This window comes from Cucurbita pepo, chromosome LG07 (genome assembly GCF_002806865.2).
Source record: "Cucurbita pepo subsp. pepo cultivar mu-cu-16 chromosome LG07, ASM280686v2, whole genome shotgun sequence".
NCBI lineage: Eukaryota > Viridiplantae > Streptophyta > Magnoliopsida > Cucurbitales > Cucurbitaceae > Cucurbita > Cucurbita pepo.
This window is the reverse complement of record NC_036644.1, coordinates 5,445,303-5,456,309: the sequence shown is the minus strand read 5'-3', so window position 1 is coordinate 5,456,309 and position 11,007 is coordinate 5,445,303. Positions and strand designations below refer to the sequence as shown.

The 11,007-nt window shown below is 37.4% G+C and overlaps 3 protein-coding genes across 3 annotated transcripts; 2 read left to right on the top strand and 1 right to left on the bottom strand.

The window, feature by feature from the left end:
- Positions 1-1,547: 1,547 nt before the first annotated feature.
- On the bottom strand, positions 1,548-2,298 carry LOC111798525 (histone H2B). Its single transcript, XM_023681741.1, has one exon. It carries the CDS (start codon positions 2,229-2,231, stop codon positions 1,806-1,808), a length of 426 nt encoding a protein of 141 aa, XP_023537509.1. The 5' UTR covers positions 2,232-2,298; the 3' UTR covers positions 1,548-1,805.
- A 5,362-nt stretch (positions 2,299-7,660) lies between these two features.
- On the top strand, positions 7,661-8,388 carry LOC111798524 (histone H2B). The gene has a single exon (XM_023681740.1). The coding sequence runs from the start codon at positions 7,749-7,751 to the stop codon at positions 8,172-8,174; it is 426 nt and encodes a 141-aa protein (XP_023537508.1). The 5' UTR covers positions 7,661-7,748; the 3' UTR covers positions 8,175-8,388.
- A 1,364-nt stretch (positions 8,389-9,752) lies between these two features.
- LOC111798210 lies at positions 9,753-10,583 on the top strand. The gene has a single exon (XM_023681221.1). It carries the CDS (start codon positions 9,901-9,903, stop codon positions 10,312-10,314), a length of 414 nt encoding a protein of 137 aa, XP_023536989.1. The 5' UTR covers positions 9,753-9,900; the 3' UTR covers positions 10,315-10,583.
- The last annotated feature ends 424 nt before the right edge of the window (positions 10,584-11,007 follow it).

Here is an 11,007-nt window from a genome sequence, read left to right as displayed (position 1 = left end):
TCTATCTTTAATCTATCTCAATCTTTATCTCAGTGTATCTTTTCTTGATCATTCTATCTTTAATCTATCTCAGTCTTTCCTTATTATCTAGTATCCTATTCAAAAGTTTTCTTGGTCATTCTATCTTTAACCTATCTCAGTGTTTCCTATTCAGAAGTTTTCTTGGTCATTCTATCTTTAATCTATTCATTTTGGCTACTGATACAAATTTAATCTAATATTACTAATCTTACGTGATTGACTAGAATCATATAATTGATTGACATTTAGTTTCTAACTCAAAGCTAGATCATTATAATAATTCAATCAATNTTGAACTCTACAACATTATTTCTCTAATTTACATTGGTACATTTAATGTTTCTAATTTACACTGGTANTTTTAAATCTCCCGTGAATCTCGTCTAAAGGTCTTTTTTTTTTTTCTCTCAAGTAAATCTGACTTTTTCTTTTCCGTGAATCTCAACTATATAAAGTCATTCTCTCTCTTTTTCTCCAGTAAATCTGACCATTATTATTTATCTTTTTTCTTTTTGCTGTTACTTCCGGTAGTAAAGATAGGTTGAGGAGAGATAATTGTGAAAATGAGGGAGATAATTGCNGTTATATATCTATAATTATATTTTTATTAAAAATCTTATTTTTAATACTGTTGTATAAGAAAGTAGATACAGCTATTTCAAAGTTATTCTGGGCTGTATTTACCCTCTGTGTCTACCTTTCCCATTTAGTTTNTTCCGGTAGTAAAGATAGGTTGAGGAGAGATAATTGTGAAAATGAGGGAGATAATTGCGGGAGGAAATGAGAAGTAAGAAAATGTTAGTTTTTTTAAATTAATTTATTTATTCATTCATTATTATTATTATTATTTTAATTATTTTTATAATTATTTTTATTTTTTTATTTATTTTTGGACTATTACAGCTAAGTTGAAAATAAATGGTCACCTGGATCATCCACATAGAGATTTGCGCCTCTTGAAACACGAACATGAACCAAAATGGGCATGTGACCAAGCCCAGCCTCACTTTGTTTGATTGATGGGGACTCTGTTTATTGTTTGAAGACAGGTTGCCAACAGTTTCGTGTTGGATGATGAGCTCCTAGAATTTCACTCTCAAGAGGAGGGGACACCTTTCACTGTCACCGTCACTCACTCAACTGGCTTGATACTCTGAATTACTTGCTCAACAAAATGATTCAACTCCACTAACAAGAATTTGAGAACGGACTGAAAAGGAACTTAAACACAGAAATGAACGGATAGTCAATTTCTTGGCATGTCAGAACATCTAACAGCATCTGTGGATATTCTTTGAACCTATGTAGAGATGAACATTACACTCCAAAATCTTCTTCGAGGTAAGGTGACCTATACTAATTGTGGATTGAATTGGACCAACTATAGACAAATTCTTAAACTATTAGGACAAAACTCAAAGAAACGGGTACGAACTCGAGTAGATGAAATTAGGGGAAATCCAACCGAGAGCAATTTTTCACAATAAGGCCAGAATCAATCAGGTAGCTAAAGGAACTTCAAAATATGCAACAAAAGAAAGCGAAATCAACTATTCAGAACATTCAGATCGATTTTTACACGAGAAATCATTAGATCAAGCACAAAGATCGAATATCTAAAAATCTCAACAATGAGGCGAAGATCTAGCAAGCAGCTAAAGGAATCTCATCATATTACCCGATTCATTCGTCCAATTCCAACTTATGCATCGAAAGGAAGCGAAATCACCGACTCCGAGCAGTTAGATCAATTTTTACACGAGAATAACCTAAATTCTATCAATCTAAGAGCTAGTAAATTTGGTAACAGCCTTGGTACCCTCAGAGACGGCGTGCTTAGCCAACTCACCAGGAAGAACAAGGCGCACAGCGGTTTGGATCTCCCGAGAGGTGATGGTCGGCTTCTTGTTGTAGCGAGCGAGTTTGGAGGATTCCTGAGCGAGCTTCTCGAAGATATCGTTGATGAAACTGTTCATAATCCCCATAGCCTTACTGGAGATTCCAATGTCAGGATGAACTTGCTTGAGGACCTTGAAGATGTAGATCTTGTAAGTCTCCACGCTCTTCTTCGCCTTCTTCTTCTTCTTATCGGCACCGTCTTTGGGAAGCTTCTTCTCTGCTCTCGGCTTCTTCTCCGCCGGAGCCTTCTCGGCCTTCTTCTCCTCTGCTGGCTTCTTCTCGGCGGGCTTCTTCTCGGCCTTCGGCGCCATTGCTAAGTTACAAACGAATTTGAAAATTCCTCAGTAATGGCTTCTTAGTGTGAGAAAAAATGAATTCTGCGTTACGAATAGAGGGACTTGGTATTTATCGATATGGATGGGGTGATGTGATTGGTTGGTTTCGTTTCGACTCGGATTGATGACGTGGACGGTTCAGATTAGCGGAGGCTTTATAAGAGGCGCGTTTCGGCCGATTTCCTTGTGAAATTTTTTTGAAGGATTTGGTTTTGGCGGCTCTATTTCGCGGGTCATTCGTTTAGAGCTAAAAAATATTGAACAATAACGATGTGTTTTTATTTTCCCTTTCAATTAATAATTATCCTTAATTTTAAAAAATATACCTATAAAATTACTAATTTTTAAAAAGTTATTATTATTTTTTTTTTTATTATTATTATTATTATCATTATTATTATTATTATTTGAATTACCTTGTTGATCGAATATCTCAAGGCAATAACACTCGTTTAAGATTCGAATCACTTCATAAGCAAGATCAATCATGTATAGCTTGAATGATTCTTGTTGATCAAATATCTCAATGCAAGAACACTTGTTTGAGATTCGAATCACTTCACAAGCAAGATTGATCATGTTGAGCTTGAATGATTCTACATGCAACCTAAACTACATAGAATGACAAGAAACTTAGTCATTGGCTAAAGAAAAGCACAAATGCTCCTTTTACTATATTTTCCAAGTCTATTTATAAATATAATATACATGGTTCTATATAGCCTTAGAATGAAACTATTAAAGGCATTCCAAAAGTTGTAACATTCATAGTTTAGAGTCATAATTAACCATGATATAAATGTAACCTAAAGTAAATAAAATGTCTTAAAATACATTAATGAAATATAATAACTCTACCTTGTAATCTACCCAAAATTTATAACAATGGAACTTCATTCTTCTTCAATGTGGCATGAATTGAAATATCTTTTGATAAATTCAACCGCATTTTGTTTTTTGCATCTTCATTGAAATATAATGTATGATTGATGTCTCATGGTTCATATCAATTTACTCCAAATCACTCCCATGCTCGACCAACATCTCGTCATTACCTGAAAAAACAGTAAAAACTAGAGTGAATATAGAATACTCATTAAATAGGTTACTTGTAGGCTCTTGATAGTATTCATGCTTGAAGCTAAGGTACCACACTCTAAACTTGACCATAAGGCATAAACATGGAGGTTCTGTTTTAAGGACCTAGGTTCTGAGGTTTTGAGTTCCGAGGTTCTTGGTTTTAGGTTATGAGTTCTAAAGCCTTCATCAGTTTGTTGCTTAGTCTCGCCTTATGCACTTGTGTGGTCCCTCGGCCTTGGAGAGTGAATCTCAATCGGTTGTCCACCTCCTTTTCCACACACAATACATAGCACAAGTTTTCATTCTAAAATACCCCTCTAAAAAAAACTTGTTAAGTCAAATGGTCGGTAAACAACACGAATCTGAGAAAAACCTTATGATTGAGATTTGAACTAGGATTTATAATCTAGATTTGGCCCATAGTGCTCTCGGCATTCCCCTGCATCTCCCGCAACATAGTCTGAATCTAACCTCTTGCACAATTGTTGTGCATCCTACAAAAAATATGCACAGGGTATCCCACCTAGGTAAGGAAAACATGAGATCATGATGTACTACGTAAATGGGAGGTCTAGGAGGACTTGAGGCATAAGGCACGTCCACGTGGAGTAGAGTACCTAGCTATCTGGGCCTCATATTAGGCTTAGGGTCATGATTGTGCCTTGGCTAGTCTATATCCTTAAAGCAAATGTATAAGCTTTTCGGTTCATGAGCCTCACTTTAAGGGTCTGTCATAAAAAGCTAAGACATAACAATAACACACAACGCTCTACATAACTCATAATGGCCCTATTTCAAGCATACATGTCATTCTCATGTCTAACCTTCTTAATGCATAACTCATACGTAATATCATAATTATCAATAAAATCATAAAACATCATAATAAGCATAGTAGAGGCATTTTCGTCATTTCACCCATATCGTTAGTTCATGCGATTAAACATGCTTCTATGACCTTTAAATTCAGCGTGTATCATAAATTCATAGTATAAGGCCCTACTTTAATATTTCATACACCGTGGATATCATTTAGTGAGTCATTTTCATAGTTTACTCGATTTTAGGTCCTATTAGGTAATTTCGAGTAAAACATCCAATTATTGTCCAACTTAACTTCCTAGGGGCAATTCTAAGTAATCCCGACAAGCATTTCTTAACAAGATGACTATTTACTTGCTCGATCGTATTCGATGGCTCGATTCAAATCCTTTCTAAGCACAAAATCTTTCAAACTTTCTTGGGTAGGTCCCAATTTGTATTTCAAAACCATTAGAATTTCTATAAGAACATGTCATTCAGGGCGTTAAAATGACTTTAAAGTAAATGTGCGTAAGAAAAATCATGAATTAAACCGGGCACGTCATCATCTTTTTTATCGAAATAGGAGAAAATGCATGTGGTCTTTACCTCCGCCATCTGAAACTCCCCTATGTCAGTTCTCTATAGTGACTCCTGTTTTAAGTAGAAGGTTTTAGAAAACGGGAGGCAAAGAGATATTTTGGAAAGAGAGTTTGAAAGTAACGAAGAAAGCAATGTTATAAGGTAGTAAATAAAGACTAGCACATTCTTAGGCATTTTAGGCTTACCATACGTACACATGATTTTGCCAAAGTTTCATATGCTTAGAAAATACAATAAGAAACTATACATCATAAAAGCGGTAAAGGAAAGTAATAAAGTGGTACAACACAAGAGGTTTGGCATGAAACAAGCATCGACCATGGGCAACACGCCTTTGACAAGTATGACCGTGACACGCCGCACGTGAAGTGGCTAGAGAAGAGACACAAATCGCCTTTATTTTTTCATTACCTATATGTGCATGGAAGTTGTACCATCTCCCCGTGATATGGCCTCTTTGCAACCACCTATCTGTGTGCATTACGATTGAACCACTGTGTTGTGATTCTTACTTGTGGCAACTACTCATCTTTGTGCACGAGAGTTGGCTAAAATTATATTAGTTTAGGGTCTTAAAATACACTAAATATGAATTAAACAAATCTTAATATTTGAGATTTTATTAAACCCCTTAAAATATATATATATATATACATATATATATATATATATAATTATTATTAGATAAAATTCTCTAAGTTCAAAGATCAAAATTTGAACTTTTTTAATTCATTATTTGAATATATATTTTTCTGAAAAATAAAACCTCACAATTAATAAAGTTTCTTTATGTTCTTTGGGCCTTTATTTTTGGTCTGCTACTCGGGAAAACCTCCCCAGCCAATGTAGGATATCACAATCCATCCCCTTCAGGGCCCAGCGTCTTCGCTGGTACTCGTTCCTTCCTTAATTGAATTGGGACCCCATCAAAGATTAGCATCCTTACTGGCACACTGCCTGGTGTCTTCCCCGAGGAAAGTTTTCACACCCTTATAAAAGATGTTTCGTTTTACTCCCCAACCAATGTGGGATATCACAATCCATCCCCTTCAGGGCCTAGCGTGTCCTCGCTGGCACTCGTTCCTTTCCCCAATCGATGTGGGACCTCTGTCAAATCCACCCCCCTTTAGGGCCCAGCGTCCTTATTAGCACACCGCCTCGTGTCGATAGGGGAACAGCCTCCTTGCTAGCACATCACCTGGTAACTTGGCTCTGATATCATTTGTAACAGCCCAAGCTCGGGCTTCCCCTCAAAGCTTTAAAAGGCGTCTGCTAAAAAAGGTTTTAATTACGATTTCAACTAATGTAAAAGCTTATAAATATTAGTGTGTTTTAATTACGAGTAAGTAACGATACCAAGTTTTATATGATTATTAGAATACTCTTTTACAGACAATTATGTAAGCGCATTTTGAGCATTGATCATTTAATTTGTCTAGAACAATGTCGACTAACGAAAAACTCTTACCGCTTTACTCCTAGCTCCTGTTGAGGATTATTGAGTGGAGTAGTCCACATTGGCTAATTAATAGGTAGATCGTGAGTTTATAAGTAAAGAACACCATCACAATCGATATGAAGCCTTTTGGAGGAACCAAGAGCAAATACATAAAAGCTTATGCTCAAAGTGGACAGTATTATATAATTGTGGCGGGTCGTGGTTGCTAACCGCTCCAACAACCAAACATCCTTACTCCTCTCGAAAGCATCTCCCTCAACAACACTAAACAATCCTAAACTCTATGGTTAGCCCAAAAAACCAAGCAAAGTCATTCATATGCGAAGAAGTTCCCAAGTACGTTAATGATCTTGAACCTTCAATTGCCCATACGTTGAAGGTTTTTGGTTGCGTCGAAAATAGTAGAAGTCCCACTCCTATTAAGATAGGAATTGGAAGTGAGATGAAAGGTATAATCCATGAATATTGATATGTATATTAAAAAATAATAATAATAATAATAAAAATATATATATATATATATATATATATATATTTATATATTTAATTCCTAATTAGTTTTTTTTTATTCACCCGCTCTTTATCTCTGTTCAAAAGGGTCCGTCAATAAAAAAATTTAGTCAACACGAGACTTTAACAACAGTTATCTATCCATCTAACACTATCCAAATTATTTATCTTCTGACTTTAATACCACTGACTCAAACATTGTGATATTCACAACATGTTGTTCATTTTGAGCATAAGCTCTCGTGACTTTGTTTTTTATTTTCCCAAAAAACTTTGAATCAATGGAGGTAGTGTCCCTTATTTGTATACCCATGATCTAATCAATGGAGGTAGTGTCCCTTATTCAGTCACTCATTTTCTCTGGAACACATGGCTAATCCAATAGACTTTTACCACAAATTTTCACTTCGACTTCACGATATTTTTTTTCACCTCGACTTCAAATTCACAAAGATAAGCACAAAGAGTGTTTCGATTGATGGCCAAAACAAACATTTGGTATCTGAATTAGGATGCCGAAACAGATTCATCAGTGTACAATGTTGTTGGAGGACATGCGATGACGATGAAGAGTGGAAAGGAGTGGAGATGCTCAGTAAGTATGTAGCGTGGGCATTAAAGACGCGTGTTAATTTACGAACACACGACGCGTGGGATGCCATCGAGCATAGGATAAATTAATATAATAATTAATTCAAGATTTTTATTGATTTTTTACATTTATTTTTCTACCGTCAAATTGCCTCCAAAGCAAGCGTTCAAAATTACCCGCGAAAACAAATCGTAAAGACGGGAAACTGAAGTCCAAATCGGTCCAAAGAACCAAACATTTAATCAAATATAGCCGTCAGATTCGCATTCCCTAATCTCCACCGCCCACGTCACCAATCCGCGTGAAAACAAATCGAACCAATAACATCGCGCCGTCTCCATCTTTAAATACCCATCTCCTCCGTTCACAACTCATAACCTATCGTTTCTCTTCCCCTCGCACAGATTTCATCTCCAAGAAATTTCCAAATCCCTTAGTTACTCTAACAATGGCGCCAAAGGCCGAGAAGAAGCCCGCTGAGAAGAAGCCAGCGGAGGAGAAGAAGGCCGAGAAGGCTCCGGCGGAGAAGAAGCCGAGAGCAGAGAAGAAGCTTCCCAAAGACGGTGCCGATAAGAAGAAGAAGAAGGCGAAGAAGAGCGTGGAGACTTACAAGATCTACATCTTCAAGGTCCTCAAGCAAGTTCATCCTGACATTGGAATCTCCAGCAAGGCCATGGGGATTATGAACAGTTTCATCAACGATATCTTCGAGAAGCTCGCTCAGGAATCTTCCAAACTCGCTCGCTACAACAAGAAGCCAACCATTACCTCTCGGGAGATCCAAACCGCAGTGCGCCTTGTTCTTCCTGGCGAATTGGCCAAGCACGCCGTCTCTGAGGGCACCAAGGCTGTTACCAAATTTACTAGCTCTTAGATTGATAGAATTTAGGTTGTTCTCGTGTAAAAATTGATCTAACTGCTCGGAATCGGTGATTTCGCTTCCTTTCGATGCATAAGTTGGAATTGGACGAATGAATCGGGTAACATGATGCGATTCCTTTAGCTGCTTGCTAGATCTTCGCCTCAATGTTGAGATTTTAAGCTATTCGATCTTTGTGCTTGATCTATAGAATTCTACCTAATTTTTACTTCTGTAGTTTTCATTTGTGGATAACTAATGCGAGTGAACTCTGATCTGCCGTTCGTACCATGAACGAAAAGCGTTTAGGGTTTTGGTTGGCAAATTGGCCCAAGCTGTGATCGAGATGGCCCATTGGGCCGGGCCATTCCGGTTTAGTAGAGAAGGCTTATTGGGCCGAGCTCAGTTTTTTTAAAGTTAAATAGAATATAATATTAAATTATATTTTTATGTATTTTTAATACTCATGGATTTGTTGTGGCCATTGTTGGCCTAGGTCCCCCCAATTTTTACATTAAATTAAACAAGTTAGTTAAACAAATTAAATTAATTAAAAAAAAAGAATGGAGGACGCGTGTAAGAATAAAGACCACGACATCCAGGGTAGCATTGGGGCCCACATTCACGTGGCAATATGGATCTCTCTGTGCCATAATGCGATACGTGGCAATATTAAAACACGTGTCACCTTTCCTACTAACAGGGGAATCGAAGAGGAGGGGACCATTTTCCATCGCGTCGCGCTGACATTAACACACCCTGGCAAAAGAAAAAAAGATGAGTCATCGATGTCGCTTTGGCGGTAGGGTCCACAAAAACTCACTTCCCCAAAATACCCTCCTTCTGCGTCTTCGTGGTGGTTTTTTTTTTTTTTTTTTTTTTTTTTTTTNTTTTTTTTTTTTTTTTTTTTTTTTTTTTTTTTTTTTTTTTTTTTTTTTTTTTTTTTTTTATGATTATAAAATACAAAATTGTAATTTACATATTATATTAGTAAAGAAAAAAAAAAAAATGAAAAATGAAAAACAACTTTAAAGGGAAGAATAGGCACGTGACTGTATGGTTAATTTAGTGGAAGATCATGAGTTTATAAGTGAGGAATACTAACTCCTTGGTATGAAGCATTTTGGAGAAACACAAAGCAAAGCCGAGGTTATACTCAAAGTGGACAATATCATACCATTGTGGAGATTCGTGATTCCTAACATGGTATCAAAGGCATGCCCTAAACTTAATTCGAGAGAGAAGCTTCTAGTAGTGTACTTTATTCGAGCGGAGGATTGTTGAGGATTACTTTATTCGAGGGAAGGATTGTTGAAGATTATTGGGAGTGAGTGTTCCTTTGTTCGAGGGAGGATTCTAGTATAATTTGTTCGAAAAGAAGATTGTTGAAGATTATTTTAGTAGAAAATTATAAGTTTATAAGTAAGGAATACTAACTCGACCAACCAAGACTTTTGAGAATCCCTAAATCAGGGTGAAAAAAAGAATAATTGGAATCATTTGGGCATAAATTTAAATATAATAGAAAGAGTGGGTCTTTTGGTAATTTTGCAGGAAGATCTTATCCGATTCTTCATCGTCTTCTTCGTCTTCTTCGTCTTCGTCAATCCCCAAAACTTTATAAATCCCCTCTCCAAATCTCCATTTCTCCGAACACAAAACTCCATAAATCCAAGGCCTCCGATCGAACCAGAAGAAATCAGATACAGGATTTGTTCATTTCTCTTACTTTTCTCCTCCGATGGCGACTGGTAAGAGCTATTTCGTCTTCGAAATCGACGAATCCGACCTCTTCAACTCCGCACGCGGCGGCGGAGTTTCCAAAGCGCGAATCTCCAAGCGGATATCGGCGAAGGTAGTGGACGCTGGAGACGGAAGCGTAACGACAGCGGCGGCGTTGCCGGTAAACATTCCGGACTGGTCGAAGATCCTGAGAAATGAGTACATCGAGAATCGGAGAGATAGATTCGAGGAAGAGGCGAACTGCGGCGATGAGTTGGAGAGCGATCGATTTAGGGTTCCGCCGCACGAGTTTGTGGCGAGGACGAGGATGGCGTCGTTTTCCGTTGAGGAAGGGATTGGAAGAACGTTGAAAGGGAGAGATCTGAGTAGAGTTCGAGATGCGATTTGGCTAAAAACTGGATTCGAAGATTGAGTTGAATTCAAATGGATCACAACACGAAGAACATAAAAGTTTTGGGAATATTCCTTTTAGAGTATACGAATTCCACTAAAAGTTTTGATGGTTTTCTCTGCTCCACTTCCATCCCTCACCTTTTCCTCTGTTATTTCACCGGCGCTTCTGTGCGGCGTTTCTGATCAGTTTTTTATTTTGTATTTTTAATTGCATGAGAGTTTTACCTTGACCGGGTAGCAACACGTGACTCGAGTATTTCTCAGTAAATAACCTCATTGTTGCGGTTAGTAATGCAGTCACACACGACTCTTTTTAGTTTGGACTGTATGTGCAGTACTTATCCACATACTGTTCATGTATGTGCACATGGACCCACTAGGCGGGCTTGTATACGTACCCTGAACTTGACTTAGACCGGATGTGTAGTACTTATCCACACACTGTTCATGTATTGCGCACATGGACGCACTAGGCGGGCGTATATGTACCTGAGCTTGACTTGGTCTGTCACAATGCCACTAGATCCCTCAGAAAAGGAAAAGTTGGCATGATATCATGGCGAATATAAATATCGAAGTTACGCGTTCGTATTAGCATACGTATTAGCATACATAACAAGGAAGTATCACGATGCATATGACATACATACAAGTATGAGGTCCCATAATTTTCGTTCATAATTTCTCCTTTCAAACATGACGTCTTTCATAT

Bases quoted from the DNA above. Each gene is read 5' to 3' on its own strand.
- LOC111798525 (XM_023681741.1), bottom strand. From the start codon at position 2,231: ATGGCGCCGAAGGCCGAGAAGAAGCCCGCCGAGAAGAAGCCAGCAGAG.
- LOC111798524 (XM_023681740.1), top strand. From the start codon at position 7,749: ATGGCGCCAAAGGCCGAGAAGAAGCCCGCTGAGAAGAAGCCAGCGGAG.
- LOC111798210 (XM_023681221.1), top strand. From the start codon at position 9,901: ATGGCGACTGGTAAGAGCTATTTCGTCTTCGAAATCGACGAATCCGAC.